This window comes from Pelobates fuscus, chromosome 12 (assembly GCF_036172605.1).
Source record: "Pelobates fuscus isolate aPelFus1 chromosome 12, aPelFus1.pri, whole genome shotgun sequence".
NCBI lineage: Eukaryota > Metazoa > Chordata > Amphibia > Anura > Pelobatidae > Pelobates > Pelobates fuscus.
The window spans coordinates 13,703,606-13,731,380 of record NC_086328.1 but is presented as its reverse complement, the minus strand read 5'-3'; the positions used below and the strand labels follow the sequence as shown (position 1 = coordinate 13,731,380).

The following is a 27,775-nucleotide window of genomic DNA, read 5'->3' as shown; positions in this document are numbered from 1 at the left end:
AGTGGAAAAAAGTTATAGTTATGATAAAGAAGGATAGGTAAGCATTGGGCCAAGACAGAGGGAAAAGGAATGTAGTAAAGAGATTAAAGATTTGGAAGAAGGGTTTTAGTGAGGAGAGAAGATTAGGGGGAAAAGGGTTACGGTGAAGAGACCTCAGGTTTGATAAAATGCTTATGTTGTGGAAAGAAAGACAGAAAAATATTGAGTGGTCTGGGAGAAAGGTGAAGGAGATTACCCAGAAAACAAAGCAATAAGCAGAGATAGATTAAATAAGTGAGGAGAGAAAGATAAAGAAAATCTGGGAGCAGGCATAAGGTGATAAGAGAGATGGTGTGGGAGTAGGGTTATGAGGAGAGAAGATTTTAGTGAAGTTATAACGAGGACAGAGGTGTCTTGGTGTAGAGTTATGGCAAGGACAGAGGTGGTCTCTGTGTAGTGCTATGGTGAGGAGAAAAACGTTAGTGAATAGGTATGGTTAGGACAGAATTGGTCTTGGTGTAGGATTATGGTGAGGAGAGAAGGTTTTAGTGAAGGGTTATGGTGAGGACAGAGGTGGTCTCGGTGTAGGGTTATGGTGAGGAAGGAAGGTCTTCGTGAAGGGTTATGGTCAGGAGGTCTTCGTGAAGGATTATGGTGAGGACAGAGTTGGTCTCGGTGTAGCGTTATGGTGAGTAGGGAAGGTCTTAGTGAAGGGTTATGGTTAGGACAGAGTAGGTATTGGTGTAAGGTTATAGTCAGGATGGAAAGTCTTAGTGAAGGATTATAGTGAGGACAGAGGTGGCCTCGGTGTAGGGTTATGGTAAGTAGGGAAGGTCTTAGTGAAGGATTATGGTGAGGACAGAGGTGGTCTCGGTGTAGGGCTATGGTGAGGAGGAAAGGTCTTTTTATGGTGAGGAGTGGGCAAAAAAAAAAGAGATAAAGATTAGAAAATGGTAATATATTGAGAAAATCGAAAACTATAAAGAAAGTCAATGGAGAGAATTAAGTGTGAGAGGATAACCAAAGCAGTCATGGCAAGAAGGCATGGACAAAAAGAAGTGGAAATGGAGAATGAATCGAATGGAGATGGAGAGACCTGCATGACAAAGACTGATAAGGGAAAGGAAGCGTTTTGGCCGTGACTGACGGCATACAGATGAGTGGTGAAGTAGAAAATAAAAACCAGACTGAGAGAAGAAGAGGGAGGTTGAGGAAAAAAATAGACCAGCAAATAATGTATTCCAAAACATGAAACTAAGACGTAGATATAAAAAGATAATTTATTTGCACTATGGCATATTAACACGTTCTAAAACCTCATGTTTCTCAGAAGAACAAGTAAAGGACGTTTACAATTACAATAAGTCGTTGAATAATCATAAATATTTTCGACTGCCAGAGGAGGTAACAGCCCATTGAAATGAAGGAGAGGACGGGTTTATTACTGCATTCGTGATCTAATATTAATTCATCCAGTCATTTTGACACACACTCAGAAAATCAATTCTCTACAATTTATTCCTATATTCCACAAATAATCATCTAACTTCCTATCTACTGATTTCCTCTGAAGCACCGTTTATTTTGTAATCATTAGTAAATCATCCATATTAATGTCCTGTAACGTCTCGTTCTACTCCGTGCCTAAAGGGTTAAATTCTATGTCATCCATGGAAAGGGCTGTTTGAGTTCCAGTCATGGCAATAGAATTTCTGCATAAGACACTCAAAATACATTGTATAGACGGGAACATTCCTGAGAGAGTGCATTCTGTACAGTTTTATGGCTGCCACCGCGCCGTCCCTATCGAGTAACGTACATATGACAAACTGGAGGTGCAGTGGAACTTACAAATTATTACATAAAACACTAAAATCTGAGGTTCTACCCCAATAAGCACAGTTTCCCGCAGTCTAGCACACCTCTGCACTAACCCAAAGGGACAGCATAGAAAGACCATTGAGGGAGCATAGAAAAGATTCAATCATTGCAGTGCTGCTTATAGGAACTGTAACAGTTTGTGTAGATCCTCAAAGCTGTGGCTTCATTTCTCAAACCAAGTTCTACACAGTTAGACAGACCATTTGCTGCGTGAAATACAATGGCTTGATTACCTTGAAAAGTAACAACTATGGCTGTAAGTGAGCTTGAAGATGGCAATTTTCCTATAATTTAGAGAAAACGATATAATACAAATACAGAACTAAGCTTATTTTTGCTCATTTTCGCTTTAGATGCATGAATTCACATGTCTGTTTTTGTCAGAAGGAAATTGGGAAAAAAAATTGCTCCAAATTCTCAGAATTACATCAATAACTGACACCTACCAACCCTCAGCCTGTCCTTTGCATGGATAGATATTACAATCCAAAACATTGACTTATATTAAGACCAGAACTAAGAATCAGCACACGCAATCAGTGCCGAAATTCTGTAAGAGTAGACTAGATACGCAAATGACTTTATACCTGCCAACATCAGATATATTTATCTTATAAATATGGCCTCAATTTAATATTGTTGCATAAGTTTTTGAAATGATTTAATATTTTTGGACACACTTTTAAAATGATTTAATATTATAAAAAATATTTTATTAAAAGATATTTTTGATTATATTAATATATATTTATTTTAACGTTTTGAAAAAATAATTTTAAAAGTTTTTTTTTTTTCCCCCAAAAAATAAATTAAATCATTAGAAAAGCGTAGCCAGCAATATTAAATCAAGGCCAATGCTGGATGTTATAAATGCAATTTTTGCATTTTTTTAAAAATACATTTTTAAAACTATTTAATATTGTGAAAATAATTTAATTTTGAAATAGATATTTTTTTTAATACATTTTTATATATTTTGGGTTATTTAAAAAAAATGAATTGTAAAAGTCTTCTTTCCCTCCAAAAAATATTAAATAATGGCCAATGCTGGATATCGTAAAATGTAATTTTTGCACATTTTCTGCAAGTGGTCTACAATAGATTTTATAATCTGTAGTCTGTAGCAGTCAACACAAAAATAAAATAAATCTGGCGGTTCATTAACTAAACTGGAAGTTGGGGGGAATTCTAAAAGGGGTTTTGCAAGTTTTGCTCCAAAGTAGGAACATGTTTTGAATTGGGCATTTTTGGCTTAAACCTGCAACTATCTTTGTTAGCATTTCTCAGATACCAGTTTAGGAAATAAAATCCAGAAAGTGTTTACACAAAAACACACATCATTGTGGAGATTTAAAATATCCATGTAATATCAGGCATTGCTAGATCATCCTAAAGCCTAGTACCTTGTACCAAAAACCATAAGAAGAATTTTACAGTACTCCAAGTAATCTGGGTATGTCTAATCCCAAAGCTTCTTCTTCTGTGATTGGACTAATGGCTATTGTGTTCATTTAATATATTTATAAATATAAATGTATATATAATAAAAATGTGTATATATAGACTCTGGACACTTTTAGAACAATGTATAAAATTAACTACTCTAGTTGCATGCAGTCTACACTCTGCACAGTGTGGGAACGTTTTAGGTTCGTATTGCAACATGACGAATAAGGCATTTTGTGGTTGCTGGGAGGTCTATACAGACATTAAGTTTTGGTAGCTGCTGGTGTGGAAGAGCATTAGAACGGGAGTGAGCTAGTCCCACATCTAGCCTTTGAAAGATGCTTGGACTTTGCGGCCATTGAGTGGCTGAGGAGGGCGGAAATTGTTGACCATTTGAATACGTTCGTCTTCTTCTTCTCCGGAAAATAGCAATGTCTTCCGGAACCTGTCCATCTACAAAACGGAGGATTTAGGATGTTACATTCTGGACAATATGGTTTTGAAGAACATATAGGAGAAGAACTTTTTAAAATTCAATATCTTGCCTGCAAAACACTTCCTGTAGGCTTGTTTTAGACTATTTTCCAGTTTGCATACAAATTTCTATTTTGCTTGTTCTATAGAAATGTTACTGGATTTTGTAGGAAATGCCTCCAAGGACACAACTGAGAAATCACAGCAGGGATTATTTACTGAAAAGGAAATACAATTTTGACATTTTAGGCAAAATAGCTGGAATTACCGAATTTTGTGAATTCCGTGATTTTAGCTAAATTTTTATATATTGACCACCACTGTCCGATGGAAACAAGCAAATCCAGTTAATATAACATTGGAACTTTTGATTTCTATATTTTAACCTCTTGGTAAATGCATGAAAAAGTACAGGAAATCGAATACTGTAATGGGCTTTAATCAGTCATAATCATGACTGCACCTTCTGATAGTACAGGTGTTCCACCTTCTTACAGAGGCAATCCCAAATCCACACCCCATATCTCTGCTAAAGGAGGAGGAGGTGGCACATTGCGCTCCGCACACATCCTGCCTTCTCTGTACACACTATGACGCTTTGTAGCACTCACATTTCGTGTGTTGGAAAGTAAGAGTCATTGGACCCTTTGACCTAAAGAACAATTGCAATCTATGGGCAAACAAGTGCTAATTAATAACTAATTCATAAAGGAATCAAATAGAGATTGGGTGCATGGTTTAATCTTCTCACAGTGTGTTTGAGTAGCTGAATAGATTTTGAGAACATTAGCTGAGTAATGCAGGGAGGGTTATATGAACTATGGAGTTCAGGGTACAGACCAATCATGGAGGTGTGAATGACTACATAGGGCTGACACCTTAACCAGCTAATTCCAGAGCCAACGTACGTGGTAGGCTGTGGAATTTTCTCGTTGTGATCAGATGTGGAACTACCAAAATGTATGATCCAATCAGGGGACCTTTAAAATACTTCTCAGCGGTTTGGGGGTCTACAGTGGGTTTTCTGTGGCAAATGGACACTCAGGGGTTGTTTATAAAAGTGACAAGAACATAAAAGTGGCACAAAGTTCTAAAAGTAGAACAATCACTGCGTATACCAATGGAATCAGCAGGTACATTTCATTGGTGACCACTTCTTAAAAATCTCCCCCATAGAACAGCTTATATATATATCAAATACATTTACATCATCTTCTTGACATTTCATTCTGCTGAATTCATTCAAACCAGTGGTTCCTAGGATCAAATGTTAGACTCTTACAATCAGTTGTATGCACACAGACACACATACCTGTTTCTCTGAAACCTTAATAGGTTCTTTTAAGACGATCCATATTACACTCTCATTTAGCGGAGGGGTGGTCAGAGAGCCGGGGTAAGTCCAGTACTCTAGGCTTGACGGCAGCAAGCATTTTGGGTTAAAGTTATCAAACTGCGCCTTAGTTCCCTGTAACACAGTTAATGTTCGGGAGTGAATATTTGAACAAGTCACTGAAAACAAACATGCTTTAAGAAGCGTGAACTTCAGGGTTCAAACGATTAACCTTACACATAATCTAAACCCGAATGAAATATGGCAATGCAAGACTTTCCGGTGTTTCGTAACATTTAAACCATTGACAGTATAACACCTGTATCACTAACATGCAATCCATAACACATATCTATCCGGTTTTATTTATAATTATTTAACACATACATAATGCATAGGTGATTAACACACATTTATATGAAGAAAGAGTTGAGATGCTGTGATTTTTTTTTATTTATTTTTTTAGCTACAGTCTATAGTCCTACTGCGCTTAGACTGTCGGTGCCAAAGAAACCCATTTTTTTTTAGTTCTAATCTTGTTTTATGCTTTATGTCCCACATTATTAATACAGTTTAGTAGAGGTTTTTTTTACACGCTTTCAAATAAAATAAATTAGCAATATATCATTGGTTTTTTTTTCTGATAGGAGTTTTATGAAATGTTTAAATGTTCTGTGTTTTGTTTTGTATGTTTGTTAATTCCTTTATATGTTGCGTATAAATTCAAATTCTTTGTGGCATCCTTTTTACCTCTAAGGAAAGCACAGGGCGTGAATCTAAATCATTATTTGGATTTTCAAACAAAAAAACCTTCAAGGTTTAAAATATATTTTTTGAAACATTTTTAATAGAAGCAAAAAATAATTTTGTTATCACTATCACCGACACCAGGAAAAGAGCGTTTCACTATAAATTGTTAATAACAATATATCAGCCCATAGTCCGTACTATATTCTAACCCTTTTAAAGACCAAAGAGATGCAAATTTCATTTATAAAAAAAATTATGTAAGTGGAAAAGATCATGTTACATATCGGGAGGAAAATGGTTTGTAAGAAGAATTGTTATATTCTGTTTGAATTACGTCAATGGCGTTTTTATGTGATTTTTTAAAAATAAACATAAAACACAAAGCAAAACTTTATTAAATCTGCACAATGGGAAACCTATTTTAGAAATCAAATACAAAGAAGGAAATTGAAGACATGAAACAGGAGAGTTTGAAGTGAAATTTGATAGAATGGTTTTCCGATTTCACTGCTTCTTCTATACATTGTGCTGTCAATACACATGGGTATAGAAAACCTAGACATTCAGTGATTGTATAGCCAGTGCTTTATATTTATCTGGGCTATTTAAATATCCTTTACTATAACCCCCCATGACAAAACAAAGTTATTCTACAATGAACCCATCCACCTACAGTAAATACATTGAAATAGTTTGAGGACAAAAAAAGGATTGGTTTGCTTCAATCTAATGGCATATTCGTGTGATGGAGCAAGTGGAACTTACATAATTGTTTTGTGACACTGATATGGTAAGCAACATAAGCAAGGGGATATTGTACATTAAGGGTTCAGAGTGCAGTCTAAAATTACTTAATGATATTTTTTTAGGGTTTGTTTGCTGAACAAGTCAGGTCAGTAGTAAAATGCGTTGACACAAGCTGCTTCAAACAGCCGAAAAGCACCAACAAGTGCAAATGGCTCTAGCGGAGTGTCTGAGCACCTCAACTGGCTAGGAGCCCTTTAGGTTTCGCAGCTCACTGCCAGGCCTTTGGGTTGGCATTTTACCCTCTAAATCTACCCAGTAATACCACACACAATTCCACTCCATTACTGCCATTTCATCGCTTTTAACCAGTAATCTGCCAGTTCCCTGCCTTAAATGCAACCTCTCGTACTAGCAGAGATGGTTAAGGGTAGCCCACGGATGTTTCAGAACCTCCTTGATGTTCTGTCAGTTTTAAATGATTATGGGATTTGTAGGTCTTTGGCAGTTCCTTTTGGCAACAAATGTACCAAAGGATAATGGCAGACTCTCTAAACCTTGTATAAAATATTGACTGTACAGAAATTAAGCTTTAGTAACCCCTTAAATGTAACATATCGCCATTAAGAAATTACAAATCTCATCTTCACACGTACAGAAATACACACACACATCCCTCTATTCTATTTCACACTTATTTTCACGGTGCTAACATGTATTGAAGGGTAAAAAAAAATGGAAGAACTTGTTTTCATTTTACTGAATTTAAACTTACTTTAAACTTCACCATGTACAACGCGTCGGTCAGTCTGCTGAGCCCTGGATGTTGTCCACCGGTCTATAAAAAAAAGTTTGGGGAAACACGTCATTGTATGGAAGTCAAGAAATGCGTCACGTGTTTGCATCACAAGACTATAGCTGAGTTTGAGATTTTTTTTCTCTCTCTCTAAATTTTGCAGTTTGGTTTTCAAAGACATGACATCAAAGACATGATATGATATGGTCTTTCCTGCATCACTCCCTGCAAAATGCAGTGACCTCATCAGACCAACTAACAAATCGAACACTGTCTGACGCAAGGTGCTTGTATATGGCTGAATGATCCTATTATATACTAAATTTAGGGAATATTATTTTTTATTATTTTTTTTATATATACTTCATTTATCAAAGAATCCATTTCCTTTTTAAAACTTGATGAAATAATAATATTAAAAATCGTTTGGGGATGGCAGTCGTCTTTTAAGCTGTTCATCACTTTGAGAACACAGCTTTGTAGAGTAAGGTACAGACTCTCTGGGGATTCTTCAGTTACAACTATGGTCTATAGTTCTCTTGAACCCGCTGGACTTTCTCGGCTCTCGTAGACCTGCCATGTTTAAGGACAAATCTGCTTCTTATGCTACAAAACTAAAACATTTTTTTTATCAGATAAAATCCTTATTAAAACATTAATATGAGAATGACTTTAGAATTGCCTTTAATTAAGCGGGATGTTTTCGCAGAATAAATCTCAGCAGATGATGCTTTTGTCTGGGACTATATATTGAACTAATGCCAGAATTTTCATGATAAACACAGCAGACTACTACTTGGTGTCCATAGTCCTTTTCTCCTGCCTTTCACTGTCGCCTTGCTATCACTGACATATTTTATTAGTACTCTGATTTCTTATGTACACACCAGGAGGATACTCACATCCAAAAAAATGCCGATTACCGCCAAGCCATCTGATGCAGCAGCTGCCTCTTCAAATGTGGGGTATGCCCTGGCGTTCCAGTGTACGAGGTGGAGCTGTAGGTGACAGTTTAAATATGATTAATACTTTGTATCACAATTTATTCCACAAGTTCTAGCAATATATCAGAATTTTTTTTTTTTTTTTAGCTCCCGCACTGCCATAGACATGCAAACACAAAAATTGAAGTTCCATGATTAAGGTAAGTATATTAAATGCATTTATTAGCAAAAAGTAATAGATCGCCCCAGTTTCTTCTGATGTTTCTTACTAAAACACAGCTCACCAAGTAAATCACCTGACGCATTTCATGTGTAAGCGCCACCCATGATTGCCTATGAGTAAGAGTGATTACACACAAAACGCGTCAGGTGATTTACTTGGTGGGCTATGTTTTATTAAGAAACAGAAAAAGAAACATGGTGTCTTTTTCTGGGGTGATATTTTACTTTTTTCGAATAAATGCTACGCTTTACGGCGCTTAGCTGTATCCTGAAGCTTAGATGTTTGTGTTTGAATATGATATGGTGTCCCCAGCTTCGGCGTGTATCCGGATACCCGGTATCAGAGCTGGATGACTGCTCAAGAAATTAATGTCGGTCAGTGAGCTGTAACGCTGTTCATATTTTGTTTGACTGCCATAGACATGCTTAATACCAAGATGAGGGGATACCACCCCCTCCCCCAAACTGTCTTCTTTGGGAGTTTATTTGGGGAGGTGGGCTGGCTGCATTAAGCATTATACTAGAAGTGTACCATAAGGGTACATTTTTGGGTTCTGTGCCAGGTGACGGCGATGCATGGAATTCTCTCCTTTGTAAATGCAACGACGACTAAGATCTTTTGCATATTAGAGCTTGAGTGGGGGCAATTGTCCCCTGCCAAGAATAGCGATTAACAGAGTAAGAAAGATGAATCTTTGTGCAATTAATTGGAAACTGGCAGAAAAGGTATTATTTTTTTAATGTTTAATTCAGATGACACATTTGTAGCTCTCTTTGGGACTGCATTCACTGAAGTCTATGCATTATCACATTACAGTGATCACATTAAAAAGCTTTTTACAATACACATTTATTCTTACAGATAAGGTTAAATATTTGTATTGTTTAATAAATGCTTAAAACAAACTGGTAACCTTTTATTTATCCTGTATGATTAATTCCTTCTGAATACTACATATATTAAAAATATGCATTCCCATAGGAGACTTCCTTTAGGTGTTCACATTAACCCATGTGGCTATTCTTTAGAACACTCGCTACACCCCCCATCCTTTGACGTTGTTACTACCGTGACCTCCAATTCTACCTGACCAGCACAATTCCTTACCTCGCAAGGGTATGACTTCCCATCGACTGTATGCTCCGATCCCTGGCCGTGAGTTCCCCAGTGGAAGTGGAATTGCTTCAATCTGTATGAGTCATTGAGTGGGCCCCCGCTTATAACTGTATAGAGAAATTACAGAATGTCACTTTGTGTCACCGAGTTTCACATTGCATTCTGGGACACAGCTCTGAGTCTGCTTCTGGATACTAACACAATACGAAGCTGCTTTGCTAAGTGCAGGAATCTGTCTATGAAATTTATCCGTGCAGGCAAAGAATAAACTTGAATGGTCCTTTGGAGCTTGTGACCAGCTTGACTCTGTACTCTATTCCCTACATTGCTCTGAGAGCTTTTAGAATTTGCACTGCATTTGTGATTTGAAAAGAGGTTTGTGAACTACACTGGCAAAGGATGATGGGAAGTGTAATCCGCAATTCCAAAGTTAGCCATCCTTGACTTTGGATTCACTGATCCCTTGGCCTTCACTTCACCTGGCCAACAGACAGTTTAATTTAATAAATAGCTCATTAAGTGTTGCCCCTAATTTCAACTAAGGAATTTTATATTACCTGTAGCAATGGGGATATAATACAGGAAACCCTGGTACACCTTCAAAACCGCATGGGAAAATGATAAATTAAAGAAACACTCCAAACACCATAACCACGACAGCGTGTTGTGGTGCCAAGAGTGCCCTAGTGCCCCCCACAGCTGGACTTTGCTGAGAGCTGAGAGTCTCCCCACCTCTAAAGTGGCAGAAGAGGCGGGGAGCAGCACCCGGCGGACTCCAGGTAAGAAGTCAAACCAATCTAAAATGGTTTGACTATTTACAATAGAGAAGCTCCAGGGCACTCCGGCACCATAATCACTGCAGTGTAAAATAGTGGCTATGGTGTTTGGCGTGCTTAATGTAACCCATTCAATAACCATTGTAATTTGGGAGATAGTGCTCATTTAGAAAAAAAATTTGACTCGGCTATAGACAGAATGTTCCTATTTTCTCCCAAATTTTGCAATCTGGTTTTCATTTCACTACAATCCAGTGAATAATCCCCTTTATTGAGTTAAAGGCAGAGGACGCTAGCCTTTCGGTATTCTTCATCGGACTCCAAGGCAGAGAGTGTAGCAGCGTGTCTGATCATCTCATTATCTTCTGCGGCGATTTAGTATTGCTCAGGGAAATGTGTACCAATCAGGGAACAAACACTGGATTTATTACAATTAAGAAAGGTAATCTTTCATAACCCATTTCCAAAATACACAGTGGAGCAATTTAACAACTGGAAGAAACTGTTTTAATCTAATTAGAGATTCCAAATGAACAATATCTCATTCAGCCCAGATTGTTGTACACCGTGTATTTAATCTCTTCATTTAGCAAAATACACCGGTCCCCTTGGTCCCATCGCAATGACGGTGACTCGTAGGAAAAAAAATCATTATTGAACCAGAAGTAGTAATTCCGTAAAAGGAACGTGATTCCATCAATAATGCCCTCAATTTGTTGTACCTCCATGTTTGAGTGTTCCTTTAGAAAAAAATTTACCGCTTCACAACTCTTGTTATGGTCAATTGTTGCGTTTAAGGAGGAAACATCGCACGTCACCAACAAATAACCAGGTTTCCAAATAATATCTTTCAAAACTTGCACGATGGTAATTGTGTGGTGTAAATAGTACTTTCTCTATTGCACGATAGGTTGCAGTCATATATCAATATATTCCGACAATGGGCTGGAAATAGAATCGGTACCTGAAACTATTATTTTTATTATGTTTTATAATAACTGAAACTTTTATTTTTGAATTAAAGTATTGATTCCATTTCCAGACTATTGTCGTAATATATCAACACTTTGTATCTCACTATTCTTGAGATTTGCAGTTTGCATTTCTTGTTCAGTGTGTCAAAGGAGAATAGATATCAGAGTGTTATTTTGTGTTTTTTTTCACGGTGTTCTGCACATATACTTTCAATTTTGCCACTGTTTTGACAAGAGACATAAACATGTCCAATGACCGGAAAGGGCAGAGCACTCTGTTCTCACATAGAGCTTAAAACAGTAGTATGGCCCTCTACATTTATTTTTATTTTCTAGACCCCTCAAACATATATACATTGAATTCGGGAACGCTAAACATAATATTTAATATATAATAAACGTCCAAAAGGCTTGGTTATAATTACCGTACCTGGTGCTTGATCCACACATTCCAAATATTTGCAAAAACCATCAGCACCTCCAGGGATTCCTTATAAATCTCCTTTATTTATAATCCGATAGATACAGAAGTTTCACATCGTAAAGTCGACGTTTCAGTTAGTCTATCGACCTTTCCTCAAGACATGTTGATAGACGAACTGAAATGTCGACTTGAGTTTTAATTTTTTTTTTTAAGTGATAGTTCCCCTTTAAGCTGAAGCAGGATGAATCTGTCAGCTTGATTTCGGTCTGTAGGCTACTTGCTGATTTATATTTTTAGAGAACAATACAAACTGTAGGGTTTGGTGAATTTTGTCACAGCTCACTGTATCCAGTATTACAGTTGTACATTTTATTTTCTCTAAAAGAGAGAAGAGCTATCGTTTTCGAATGACTGATCAATTTGTTTCTTGGGGGGAGGCAAACTTTGTCTCTCCCGTTGTTGTAGACTACATCTCCCATGATGCTTTGCCAGCATTATGTCTGTATTACGGGAGATGGAGTCCGCAACACCTGGAGTGCCGAAGGTTGCCTGTCACTGGTAGATAATCATTGCTTATAGTGAGGCAACAGTCTCTGCTTTTTACCTGTTTGGTTATCAAGGTCATCGAATTCCACCATGACGGAATGGCCATTGTTGGAAATATTGATCGAGGTGCAGTGATCGTATGAGAGAACCAGGGGGTTTAGGCCAGGATTGAAGACGGCCTGGTTGGAGATTATATTGATGGGAGACTGGCGGTTTCCCTGTGCGATGGGGAAATAACGGTGCCATTCGGAGGGCCCTAGAGATTAAAAAACAAAGAAAAAAAAATGACTTAATTTAACCACATAATACAAGCTCCTACAAACCCAACCTTGTGTATAACCATAAACATACGTACCAATGGGACGATACCATTAATAATATGTATTCAGCTAATCATTCAGGAACACTTTTTTATTTTATTTTTTTAAATCAATGTACGGTATTTTTCATGGCTGTGCTGGTACAGATATTCTGATAAAGCTTGTGGCATACAGCTCACTCATTAAAGACATAAAGTATGCATTAAAAAAATATAATTGTATTACATGTTATGGGCAATCCTAAATATATATGGGGTAACTCACTTACCTGGTAATTGTCGAGAACTAAGAAGAAAATTCCAAAATTCTACCATTTTTTTTCTATTTTTGCCTTAAATTTGCAATATCCTTGTCAATTCTCCGCAATTCCTACTTTCCTGAAGAAATAGTCTTTTCATCCTGCGGCCTGCTTGGTCACCAACTGATTTAAGTTTCTATGCGAAGGGCAGGACATTTGTGGCCGATACTGAACTAAACGTCCACCCAATGCATCGCAAGGTTTAAATGGGCTTACATTTGTACAGGTAGCTGTTCTTCACCGACTGCCTTTGTAAATTCAGACATTTATACTTAACAATGGTTCTTCTGTCCATTATGCATACATCATCGTTAACATTTATAGACCCCTTGTAGTAGTACACCCATAGACATTGTAGGGATAATTGTGGGACAAAATATAAAAAAATGTTACGTCTGGGTTTAGGGACTGCAGCCCAATATGTAGGCTGCTTTAGAGATAGATCTGATCAGGTGGGGGTACATACGTATACCTTTCTGGTAATTCACTTTCTGTGGGCTGGGAGTGTCCTTACACTGTCACACTGGAGTTCATATTGAGGTGGAGTTGCAAGTTACATAGTAGCAAAAACATTGTATTTCAATGGGTGTGTGGGGGGGGGGGGGGGGGGAGATACTGCCAGTATTAGAATATCAGGGCAAGGACAGTGAAATAGGGGCACGGGTGTTCGGAGGAAAATGAGGTGGTGCGAAGAAGGCGAATTAGTGGCACTGGATTGGGGAGGAGAACGTGAGATTGTGCCACTGTGTGGGGAGGAGAGAGACCTGGTGGCACTGCCTGGGTTGGTGCTAAAAGTTGGAACTGGGTTGGAAAGGAGATGAGGCAGAAGGATTTGACATGGTGGCACGTTTTAGGCACAGGATGGCGAAAGAAAACAATTTAGTCTAAGAAGGGCACAACTGATGGTCATTAATGGGTGAGTTTGGGGAGCAGGCATGGACTTTGGGGATGGGTCAATCATTTTTTCTTTGGGCTCAAGACCCTTTGGAGCCTATGAATGGATGTGCAAATCCATTTGCTCTAGGCTTTCCTGTTTGTAAAGCAGTGATGTTACCCAGAAACAAACATTTACATTTAAATCCAGACGCGTGTTCCCTCGCTGAAAGCCTACATTTCTTTTGATCCAAATGCCACTCTGACACTTTTACTGACTATTAAACGCCAGCCTCAGTGATCCCAGCATGAAGCCAGATTGAACTAATTTATCCCCTATTGTAGTTAATAGGCATTACAGCCCCCCTGCGGCAATTTGTTCCCAAGGAATTAAAATGGCAAACTTAAATCTGTCTTAATACACAGAACAGAAATAAATTAACCTGATCTGCTCTAAAAATGATATTTCCTGGCCTTCGTTTCCCATTCTTTAAATCTTTATGGTGGAGAATTGGTAGGGGGATTGTACAGTTCAGACAAAAATAACAACTGAAAAACTGAGCAAAGTTGGCAAAATGTTCAACAGAATTCAAGGGATTAATATTTAAGTATGTAGTGGCATACTAGGAGCACCATATGGTTATTCGAATTGTCTCAATCCACTGTGGCAATCAAAAGGTTAAGACCAGGAATGAGTCAGACACAAAGCTGACAATATTTTGCACGTTTTCTATAAAACGCCTCCAATAATCAGCAGGTGTAACATAGTCGACAGTAATTACAGTTTAGTCGTGAGTTTCCAATTTTGTAGATATTTTTACTAAAATAATGTCATTTTGGCTGTGAGCAAAATTGTCGTTTTTGGGAATAACTTTGCATAATTTGATACAGGGAGCTTTTTTTTAATGAGGCGCTGGAGAAACAAGAGCTACAATCAAGAATTCTGCCCTCGGATCGCACTCTGCAAAGCGTAATGTTACCAGTTGATTTAAAATGTGACATCCTTAAACCCCAGGCTCAATTCACAGATTAAATTCATGCTACAGTTAGATGAAGAAGACTGCCTCGGCTACAGTATCTGCAATCCCACCAAATTACTTAAAGAAAAAAATAAAAAATAACACAAAACTGTAGCCGAGACAAAGCCCTGGAGGACATAGAGTCATTAATTAAAGGACCACTATAGGCACCAAGACCACTTCAGCTTAATGAAGTGGTCTGGGTGCCAGGTCCATCTATGATTAACCCTTTCTTCTGTAAACATAGCAGTTTCAGAGAAACTGCTATGTTTACAAATGGGTTAATCCAGTCTCTAGTGGTTGTCTCATTGACAGCCGCTAGAGGCGCTTCCGCGCTTCTCACTGTGATTTTCACAGTGAGAAGACGCCAGCGTCCATAGGAGAGCATTGCAAATGCTTTTCTATGGACTGGCTGAATGCGCGCTGGGGGTCTTGCCGCGCATGCGCATTCAGTCGATGACGGCGAAAAGGAGGAGGAGAGTCCCCAGTGTCATGTGTCCTTAAGGGGTTAAGTAGATCGCTCTATTTTGAATGCTTTCTGCTAAAACTGATTTGTAAAAGAATTCTCACCCCCTTCCCCCCCTCCAACATATAGAGTCTTGCCATTACCTAAACACATACCAATTCCAGTTTGGCATATCCTCTCTTTATCTCAAAGGCTGACCTTGCATCATGTATCAACTGTTGGTATTTAGCAGCAGTAAATATACCTGTATTTAGTAAGCACCACACGCTGTTGATGCTTAAACTTTTACTCCTCTTTCCCCAGATTTTATTCTTGTTGTTGACCATATGTGTGCGGTGGAGGGGGGTGGGGCCACCGTTGGCAGTCTGGTACCAGCATGCTGTGCGTCAGACGCCAATTTTGCACAGAATTAACATTTATTCTTCGACACATATAAATGGAATGTTGCCTTTCCCTCAATGTTTTGTCCCCCTCCCCCCTTATTTTACAACATATTTTAATTGTTTAGAATTGTGTATCAAAATACTGTTTGTATCTTTATAAAATAAAACTGTTCATTTAAAATAATTTGAGAAGAAAGTAGGTCACAAACAGTCTCCTCGGATTCGAATTAGGTGTCTATAGTCAGTCTGAGACTACCAGAAGTATCAAGGGCTTAACCCTATATGAAACAGAATTCTCCAAGTAAAGGAACAAAAAACAAATTAAAACCACATTAAACCCCACCCTTCTGCCATTTACCTGACTGGGAGATATTGTCACTTCCCCATTTCCAACTCAAATATTTGTACTAAGGATTTGTAAGTACCAAATTACAATTACAGGGTTATTCCAAGCTCCAGGACTCCTTCAGTGATTTGTAGTGGTTATGGTGCCTGGAGTTTGTATGTTCAACGTTTCGCTTTGATAGACAGAGATTAAACCCCTGGCTGCTGGAGGTGTTACAAAGCCCCAGGCTAATGCCAACATGGCTCCAGTTATAGAAAGAAAACCCCACATGAAGTGGTATGTCCCAGCTGGTAATAATGTAACAAGACTGCTATAGTAATGGAATGGAATAGATCGGCAGTACAACATACTATGTGATACAAACCCCACCAAAGTGTACAGAGAGAGAATCATAGTCTGTGGTCTAATCTGCCTTCAGGAAAAGGCAGATTAGACCACAGACTATGATTCTCACTCTGTAACACCAACCTTACACATACCCCTTGCCCATTACAGCACCGTGATACAATATATATATACAGTATATAGAAATATTAACACGGTAATAGCAGTTTAGATTTTCAGTAAAAACTCCTAATTCCATCAAATACCGCATTTCCCCCCACTTACTGAAGGCAGCCCTCTGGCATCCCTGATATCAGTGAGTATCTTCCCAGCTGGCTGGGGATATTGGGAATTGTAGTCCATACACCTGGGATGCCAGGCTTAGCCATCACTAGTAGTCCCTCTTCCAATCCCAGGCTGCTGCTATTTCCTAATCCCATGCCCAGTCTGTGCTATCACTCCATCCTTCCATGCCAGGTGGGTGAGCCCCAGCTGGTGCAGCTCCCTCCCATACCATGCAGGACCACCTACCCCTCCTGTTAACCCCTGGCATGGAATGCTCCAATGTAACAAGTTGGAAGGATGGAGAGTGGAGGAATGCACTGCTGTGATGCCTGGCTAATGCAGGGAGGAATGTGCCAGGCAGAGAGAGGTTTAGCTACAGAAATAAAGGGATTAGAATGGTTTATTCCTACCGTCATCCTCTCCATATCCCCAGCAGTGATGGCCAGTCATAGTCCCAGTGACAGGCTGTCAGGTTCAGGATCAGTGGCTGTGACTGTGCTCAGCCTGCCTTTATACAACGCTTTGCTGCTCACAGCACCTGCACAGCCTCTTAAAGGGACAGCCAGGGAGGTGGGTGTGTGTGTGTGTGTGTGTGTGTGCTCAGCCTCAACAGAGGGACTGGCACTGCCCCCTGACCACATTGAGAGCAGGCTGGACAGGGCTAGCGAGGGGTTAATGAGATTAAATGGGAGTATGGAGCTCCCCCTTCAACAGATTGTATGGATGTACCTGAAACCCACCTTTGATAAATGTATTACATCTGTTTGATGTGATAGTACAAAAATTAAAGCAAACACTACCAGGAATTACTTTAGGTTAATAGTTGGATAATAAAACTTGGAATTGGGGTGTTTAGCAAATTCTCAGAAAAATGCAAATATTTTTAGTTTTTTGGGGGAAAAAAGGTGCATTATATTATTGATCATGGAAGGGTTAAGGGGTGCTGGAAAGGGCATGAGGCTGTGAGCATACAGTATGTATATGCAATTTCTGTTTTTTTAAATTTAATAACTTTTACTTAGAAACAGGTAATTTCACTGGTACATAAGGAGTCAAAGGGCCGCGCTGATTTACAGCCTAGTCAGTAGATATAGAGATTCTATTAATTATTCTGGGCTATAAGCTATTTTACATTGGAAGCGATAATGTCAGGTTACATTTGGTGCATGTAATGCATTAAACGCTGGCTATTTTATGCTTTTACAATTAACAGGCCTTTAGAAGCACTGTGTGTAAAATCATAACCGTACCCCTCTCTGGTCACACCCGCTAGTCCATTTATAGTGTGTGTAAAGGGGTACAGTGTTTGTGTAGGGGCTTCATAAAAATTTATTGTTTTAAAATATATATATATTTATTCCCTGTTGGTATCTTGCAGCAGGGAGGGGGCGTGCTGATTTTTGGTGGTCCGGTGCACTGGGAGTCCGGTCTGCACCTCTGTCTGTGTTATATGCTATGGGTGTATTGACGGTGTTTGATATCGGTGAAACGTATCTTATTCAGATTTTAAACATGGATGTAGGTCAATGTGTGAATGCAGGTGTGTGTTTTTGGAGTGTCACATGCACACTGTCCCACAGTCACACACACAGTCAGATGCACATAATTATGAACATATATTGTTGAATATAGCCACATACACACAGTCCCAGGCACAAAGTCACTCGCACACACACAGAGTTACACGCAGTCACAAACAGGGTTACAGACAGACAGTCTCATACACACTTACAGACAGTCACACACACAGTTACAGACAGACACACACACAGAGTTACAGACAGACAGGCTTACACACACACAGTTAGTCACACACACAGTTACAGAGAGACACACACACACACACACACACACACACACACATAGAGAGTTACAGACAGACAGTCTTACACACACAGACACACACAGTTACAGACAGACACACACACACATACAGAGTTACAGACAGACAGTCTTACACACACAGAGTTACAGACAGACAGTCACCCTACAGGCTGGGGAACCCTAAAGCAAGAGGACCTAGTGCGCGATAACCTATAGCCGCAGGACATATAATAATTCTTCTTGGAGTGTTCAGATTTTAAAAATGGATGTAGGCCAATGTGTGAATGCAGGTGTGTGTTTTTGGAGTGTCACGTGCACACAGTCCCACAGTTACACACACAGATGCACACAATTATGAATATATATTGTTGAATACAGCCACCTACACACAGTCCCAGGCACAAAGTCACTCGCACACAGAGAGTTACAGACAGTCACAAACAGGGTTACAGACAGACAGTCTTACACACACAGACACAGAGTTACAGTCACACACACAGTTACAGAGACACACACACACACAGTTACAGACAAAGAGTCTTACACATACAGTTACAGACAGACACACACACATACACACACACAGTTACAGACAGACAGTCACCCTACAGGCTGGGGCACCCTAAAGCCAGAGGACCTCATGCGCCATAACCTATAGCCGCAGGACATATAATGATTCTGCTTGGAGTGTCCCTTTAAACTGTGTCCTTCAGTAATATAATTTAACACAATTTCATTTAAATGTGTATTAAACATCCCATATCGCTTCGATCACTCCCAGGGATTCCCTTTCCAATTTAAGATGGATCATTTTGCTGTAAACCAGTTAAAGAGAACAATATCAGCCAGTAACACAATAGGTATTGTGTGATCATTTCACAGGCTCTCAGGAAACACAGTCAATAGCCATTATTTCGGATTGATCCTTCCTAACTGGTTCTAATGTTGATTTAAGATCAGTTCCCTTGTTGAAAGAAGTCTCTGTGGATACTCTGTATTTATCTGATCTCTCAGAAGTCCTCCAGTGTAATCAAAGCAAAACTAAATTGATTTCTCTGACTTTACAGCCGGCTATTCATTCAGTGATAATTTAATTACCAGAAAGTGAAAATCATAGTCTTAGCAGGTGACTGTGATATAACAATGCTTTAATTAGCAATTAGGGAAATGTTTATTTGTAATCTAGGTACTTTTTGTATTGTTTTACTGAAACCCACCTAGTGTCTACCTATCCAGTTAGGTTTATTGTATGCTAATGATAGTGATTGATGGACAGAAATAAAATAGATAGTATCCTTTGTATCTCGAAAAGAGTGTGTTTATAACATCCAGGCAAATTGATCTAGAGCAGTAATTCCCAAATCGTTCTTCAAGACCCACCATCGATTCTGGTTTTCTCCATGGTTCAAATACTGATTCTCGCTGTAGTGGTTTTGGTGCCAGGAGTACCCTGGTGCCTCCTAACCCCATTGTAAGTAGTTAAAACATTATTGAACAGTTTGACTTTTTACTTGGGGTCCACCAGACATTGCTTTCCACCTACACTACTAATGCTGAAAGCCTGTTATCTCTCCTAAGCTACACTCCGCAAAGCAGGGCTTAACCCATTGGCTGATAAAGATCAGGGAGCTGCTAAGGAATGCCCTGTTCTCCGGGAATAGTCGTGGAGGCTGGGAGCAGGTGGACCGCAGGTAAGAAGTCAGACCATTCAATAATGGTTTGACTACTTACAATGGGTGAGTGGAAGCCAGGGCACTCCTGACAATATAATCACTACAGCATGATGCAGTGGTTATGGTGCTTAGAGTGTTCCTTAAACTTTGGTTGCACCAGAAAATGCAAATGTGCATGTTGGGCTGCTATGTGGCCCAGCTAAACTGACATTGGCGTACAAGAATATAAGGCACAGCAGTATGGCGGTGATAAATATTGGACATGCGGTCTAAGCTGCGAGGAATTTACGATGTTTTGTGACACCATATGCCATGATAATAACACCCATTCTATGAGTAGATATTTCCCAAGACCCCTGTATACCATGATTATTGCTAAAATATAATATGTGCTGGAATAGGCTAGCAGCTTTAGAAAGCAATATGAACAGGCACTCATATGGATCAGGAATTTTAAAAGAGAACTCGGTCACAGGGCACAGATGTACTAAAAGGGTTTATTATGCTAACACCTCTCTTGTTTTATGAACTTCTGTACTAGTCCTTTTTCTGTAGTAAAAATACACATTACTCCTCTTTATCCCAAGGGCATGTCACTGCGGTCATAAAACAAGTCCGTTTAACCTTCATTGATCTAAGAGGTCACAGAGAGACCTATCCTGTGCTAGGACTGTCATTGGATCACTGCGTTCTGAAAGATACTGCCAGTTCTTAGCTTTGATTAAATTTTATAATTTTTCTTTTTCTTTTGTTTCTGTGAAATATAAAATAGTTTTTTTTTTTTTTTAACCAGAATGTGATGATAGTAAAGTTTAGTATTTGTGTTTATTAATTTTACTGTCATTTATAAAGTGCCAACATATTCCACAGCGCTGTACAATGGGGAGAGGGAGGGAGGGGGGCAGGGGGGGGGGGGTGGAAAAAACAATATAAACAGACCAATACAAAAGGTAGAAGGCCCTGCTGGTGAGCTTACATCTGGATTCATTTTTTTATTTTATTTTTATATAGTGCTATCAATTTATCTGTCCCAGGACACACAGAATTCTTTTTTTATTTTTTTTTAAAGCACAACAAATAATTAATGTTTACTTTATTTAAGCTGTACAAATATCTTACAATGATGATAGCTCTACTGTAATGCTGACGTGATTCATGGATTTTTGTGAAAAATATTTAAACAAATATGGAAAAGCCAGTAGCCGTTTCATCCATGCTTTTTCACGAATGGACCTGCTGTATTGAGATTTATGGATTGATCTTACTCCATTTGAAAATAATGGGATGGCTAGGATTGGCTGACTGGTGTCCGCTACCTCCCATTTAACCTATCGCAGAATGCGGAAGATCCAGAGAGTTTGCAGCAGGCGCACACACTTCATGGTTGAAAATCTCATCATATTGTTTCAGGATCATGTATTTAATTATATAATACATTTAAAAATGGTTAGTCTGTGTCACACTGAAGCTTGATGTTTGCTCCAAAACTAAAAGTAATGAAATTTTTTTTTATATAGAAATATTATTGCCATTACTCAACTACTTTGCCATAAGTTTACCATTTTATCCCTATCCCTCATCCCTTTATTTACTAAACCTGCTGGGTGTCCATAATGCTTACCCATGTTAACCCATTAGCTCACAGAAGACCTTTCCATTTTGCTCATTTTTAACCCTTTATCTTGTTTAGAATATATGCCCTATTTCTGACCAGCTCTGACATACCTGCTTGAAATTTGGGGCAAGTCATTCACTCATTATCGGGGGAGAAAATAATGGTGTTACCTTCTGAACATTTGTTATAATCGTATATGAATATATTAATGTCTATACCGTTTAGTTTGTTTTGTGTGTGTGTGTGTGTGTGTAGTTTTCTGATATTCTACTGAAAGCGTGTGAAAAATGATGGCGATAAATTCTAAAATGAGGAAACTTATCACACTTGTCTGCAGGAAGTTAAATATTAATTTACCAATGCAATGATTCTCATAAATACAGGCAATTAACTTTCTATAAAAATGACAATTGTAAACAACTCACAAAATGTTTTTATGTTCAACAGGTAGTGTGTTTATTACATGCAGGCATTGCTTACACTATACACTCTTCTGCGTCCACAAACAGTCATTTGAAAGGAAATTCACTGATCTTTGTCAAAGTGAATTCTTACTAAATGTAGTCTTTTTTTTTTTTTGGAAGGGGTGGGTTGAAAAGGTAAAAGTACTGACTTATACAACAAGGTTTATTCCCCAATCTCCGAATTATAGTGAATTACAATCTTAATTACAAACATTCTGCTTAAAATAGTTAGACTGGGACTATAGCTGAGTTGTAGAATTTTTCCAGTTTAGTAAATTTCATCATAGATTTTGCAATTCAGAGTCCCCTTCGTTCACTGCAATTCTGAGTTTAGTGAGTACACCTGACTATTTAGTAATTAACCCCCCTTTTGCCTACCTATTTGTTTCTGATCAGTATCATTCAATATCAGCAATCTCTTGTCAGTTTGTGTTATTTAATATTTATACGGTGTAATAGAAGGTGATTGCGGAGTTATCTATTTTCTGTGTAATTATCTGTATCACGGTTTATTGCCCACAAGCTCTCTTCAATACATAATCTTTTTTGACACTATCTATTCTAGGATTGTGGGAATAAATGCCTGTTAATGAAATGTGGGTTCTTCAGATACCAGCCCAATCAATCAATAAATACTGTTAAAGGCAGGGAATAAAGTGTCAAATGTCGCACATTTTCGCATTAAGTCTTCAAGTTCTGGTAGAGAAACTGTGGGTGCCATGAGTATTTTCCTTAATTGTCCAATTATGGGCTCACAGTTGTCTCAGAGTTATCATAACAAGCGCCCAGTGTTGGTTTTTGTAGTTTGTAGCTTTAAGTGCTGGTCCGCGAAATGAGTGGGGCACCCAACGTTATCCTCACCGAGAGACCTCCAGCGTCATCCCTCACTCAGTAGCATGCTACCGGTGGGATATCATAACATGCCACCCATTGCCAGTCCTCACTGAGCAAAACATCGTTATAAACCTCCAACTTGGCGTCGATTTACTATGACACCAGAAATGCTACGACGGATAAATGTAGACCACAAAATGTCTATAAATGATGCTCTCTTATAATTTGAAATTTCATGGTCGGGCCCGTCTTCCTCTCTCTTGTAGACAACAGGTCCAAAGTTACTAGAAATACCAATCTAATGCACAGCTTAATTTTTTAAAACCGGGAAGCTGAAAAATGTTTTTGCTGGCGAATGCAATGTGCATATATACAAGAAGATACTACTATACAACATTGTGCTACAATGAAAATATTTATTGCCTTATACCACAGTAACACTGATAGTATTTCAATTTTAGTGTTACATGTTAAGTCTATTTTTTCTTAAGCTTTCTTTCAGGAACGAAAATTGCCTGTGTCAATTCGCCCGGGATACAATTAGTCGAAAAAAATGTCTAATTTTGCCCCAAATGTAATGCGCCATCGAATCTAATGCGCATTAAAATTTTGGGAACTTTATTTGCAAATAAATGTGCGCATTAGATTCGAATAAATACGCTAACCACTCTATTGAACAGCCGGGTAACCAAATATACAAAGACAATCTGAACATATAACATATACACAAAATCTGAATTAACTACAATCTGGTTTATATAGCTATATTTAATGCTCATACTGCTGCCTCATTGTCTCCCACGCACATTTATACTGTGGACACAAACTATGGCCATTAATATGAAGACATCAGGGGGGGGTGACAAGACATTTAGGGTCTGTAAATCACTTTTTGCACAAATGTATATTATTTAATAGATCATCTGCCTTTCTCCGCAGAAACCAAACAATCTTTCTCGAAGCAGCTACACAGAAATATAACCATGTTCTCTAAACTGTCAACTTCTGAAATTAAATTGACTTCAAAATACCATCTGGCCCAGTCAGATGCACCCACTCCAATAAGACAGTCTGACAGAGATCAAGATCATGCGTGTTAACTGTATCCTTATGGCACTCATTGTACCAGGTGGACTTTAAATACTGCTATGAATGCACGGGATTCAATTCTCAGAAACCTGTGAAAACTGTAACAGATGGTGATTTAAACAGTCATTTTGAAATTAGTGTTTATTGATCAAAATAGATAAGTGATCGCAAGGGAATTTGTGTTGTTTTCCTGGGAGTCCAGTGGCACTAGTGCAAAGTATACAAACCTGGCTCATTCTATGAGACCCAGAGGTGCACTGGGCAGGGTAGTGACAACAGGCGCATTACGAACGTCTTGCTGGTATGGAATTTTGGGGTTCCCGGGATATGCAGTAGCGCACATGCTGTTAAATTGTGGGGGATATTCTGTACACAGCCCTCTTTTGTTCAAGGGGGCATGGAACTTTTTCCATCAAAATGAATGTTTTAGGGGGGTTTCTGCACAGAACTCACAAATCCTCTGAAATATCCCAGTGGGCCATTGAGATCACTAGCCACCCATAAAGTGCTGGGCTAGTGCTTCCTGCTCTCTCCATTAGTACAACACATTTCCCTGCCAGTTCTCCCCTGCTTTAAAGGACCACTATAGGCACCCAGACCACTTCAGCTCAATGAAGTGGTCTGGGTGCCAGGTCCATCTAGGATTAACCCTGCCTGCTGTAAACATAGCAGTTTCAGAGAAACTGCTATGTTTACAAATGAGTTAATCCAGCATCTCACTGTGATTTTGAGAATGCTTTCCTATGGACTGGCTGAATGCGCGCGCGCGCGGCTCTTGCAGCGCATGCGCATTCAGCCGATGACGACCGAAGGAGGAGGAGAGTCCCCAGCACCGAGGAGCCCGGCGCTGGAGAAAGGTAAGTGTTTAACCCCCTTCCTCCCCCTTCAGCCCGGCGGCACTAGTTTTCCTGGCACTATAGTGGTCCTTTAAGCCGTTGTAGCAGTTAATATTGCAGTCAGCATGTTAATCTCCCATGTTAAATTTAGTGTAGGGACTACCAATATTGGGCTACTGTGACGCAATGGTGGGTTTAACACAATTACGGCCATATGGTGGAACTAAATCCCCATATTTGGAAGGTGATTTTAAGTATCCTTGTACAATTTAAAGCTGTATTTTTTATTTATGTGTGTATTTATTTGTGTGTGTGCTACTCATTGATCTGTATTTTCTTTAAATTGTGGTCTTTCCAGCAGCACCGCTTCTGATAAACAGTTTGTTCTGGTGTATCCTCCCCCAGTTTCCCCTTTTCCCCCCATAAAGTGCTGGGCTGCCTCTTTCCTGCAGGCCAATAGAGGTCCCAACACACACCCCTGCCAGCCCTCCCCTACTTTAGATTCAGTCCATCAAATTGTTTTACAGTTTCAAAGTCCCAGCTATGATTAGTGCTAGTTTAGTAGATTGATGTATATCGTGTCTGACTTCATTCATATTTTTTACATTGGAACTTCACACGTTCCCTCATAGAATATGACAGTCCATATCACATCATGGGATATAGGAGATATTCATGATGTTATGTACCGCCCTACCATACATCCCATCATTTTACATAGACAAAGAGGGACACTTTAATTTTTAATTTAATTCTAGAGGCTTTAAGGTGACTTGCTGATAACAATTTACAACGAAAATGTAATTTAGAACAAGAACAATGTACCTTATTTACACAGACTGATTTGTAGTTTAAAGACACATTACTGGGAGTATTATTGCTGTGGAGCTCTGTTATACACTCAGACACATTACTGGGAGTATTATTGCTGTGGAGCTCTGTTATACACTCAGACACATTACTGGGAGTATTATTGCTGTGGAGCTCTGTTATACACGCAGACACATTACTGGGAGTATTATTGCTGTGGAGCTCTGTTATACACTCAGACACATTACTGGGATTATTATTGCTGTGGGGCTCTGTTATACACTCAGACACATTACTGGGAGTATTATTGCTGTGGAGCTCTGTTATACACGCAGACACATTACTGGGAGTATTATTGCTGTGGAGCTCTGTTATACACTCAGACACATTACTGGGAGTATTATTACTGTGGAGCTCTGTTATACACTCAGACACATTACTGGGAGTATTATTGCTGTGGAGCTCTGTTATACACTCAGACACATTACTGAGAGTATTATTGCTGTGGAGCTCTGTTATACACTCAGACACATTACTGGGAGTATTATTGCTGTGGAGCTCTGTTATACACTCAGACACATTACTGGGAGTATTATTGCTGTGGAGCTCTGTTATACACTCAGACGCATCAACAATATGGAGCTCATAGAATAGAGGGACATGAAGATAAAAAAGATGGATGGATTTGGGACCAAAATAGGGACTGTCTCTCCTAAGTAGGGGCACTTGGGAGCAATGTTCCCTCTAATTTTTCTTAGTTGTTTTTTTCTTGAGTTAAACTTTTGTGCGCATTGAATGTTTGTGCGAATTTTGCTCTGTCAGACAGTCCATAGAAAGCAATAGGGGGCAACTGCGCTGACAAGGAAACACACAATTACCGTTTTTCAAGAGACATTTTCCAGCTTGTTGCCTTTATACTTTGCCACAAAGCTTTAGCCCCATCTTCCCCACAGTAAATAGTAATTTAACAATATTGTCAGCTTGTTAACTGTATATGGGCGAGCGTGTTAATTCCCCAACTCAGTCCAATAAATGGTGATATATACATAATAAATGCTTCTTACACATAAATTAAATCCAGCTGACACAATGATAGCAAACATTTTATGGAGAGGAGGAGAGCTCTCATGTCACCATAGAATTTTCGAAAGGATTTATTTGCCCAATATATGGTGAGATATACATTAAAAGAACATTATAGGGCTAGGAATACAAATGTGTATTCCTGACCCTATAGTGTTAAAAACACCATTTAGCTGGCTTGCCCCCATTCACAGGTTAGAAAAGACAGCAAAATGTCTGCAGGGACTGATCATATTCACCAATAATCTGTAGTTGTTCTGGTGAATATAGTGTCCCTTTTAAAACTTCTTTTTAAAAAAAATGAATCTTGATATGATGGGATATATCCAATGCACACAGAGGAAACAAACAACCCAATTCAGCAGACACCAATAGCAAACATTCTGTGGAGAAATGTCACCCATAGATTTTTCAAAAAGAGCTCTTTGCCCAGTAAATGGTGACATACAGGCAAATGCCCGATGGGCCACGGTGGCCATGGGCCAAGGCCGGCAGGGGAAATCACAGGATCTCCCCTGCCGGTCAATGCAGAGCTGGCACTATCCGAGCGCCGGCCCTGCTGCATTCCATGACAGGCCGGTGGGGGGATCAAAGATCTCTCTCACTGGCCCACATGATTTGCGGCCACCTGTGGGGGAGAGAGGGAGGGAGACAGGAGAGGAACCCGGAGGAGCTCTAACTCTCAGCTCCGCCAGGTTCCACTTCGCTCCAGGTCTCGCGAGAGTAAACTCTAGTCCCACAGGCAAGAGTTCACTCACCACTAGCAACACCAGGGATGGCAGCAGCACAATCCCCCTTCCCAGGTATAAGGTAAGGAGGGAGTGGGG

General features: G+C 39.2%; 1 protein-coding gene across 1 annotated transcript; it reads right to left on the bottom strand.

Annotated features, from left to right (window-relative positions):
* Positions 1–2,873: 2,873 nt before the first annotated feature.
* CA7 (carbonic anhydrase 7) lies at positions 2,874–17,228 on the bottom strand. Its single transcript, XM_063438369.1, has 7 exons — positions 17,131–17,228; positions 12,465–12,662; positions 9,678–9,793; positions 8,306–8,401; positions 7,383–7,445; positions 5,093–5,248; positions 2,874–3,759 (listed from the first exon to the last, which is right to left on the bottom strand). Exons 1-7 carry the CDS (start codon positions 17,168–17,170, stop codon positions 3,631–3,633), a joined length of 798 nt encoding a protein of 265 aa, XP_063294439.1. The 5' UTR covers positions 17,171–17,228; the 3' UTR covers positions 2,874–3,630.
* Positions 17,229–27,775: the final 10,547 nt, after the last annotated feature.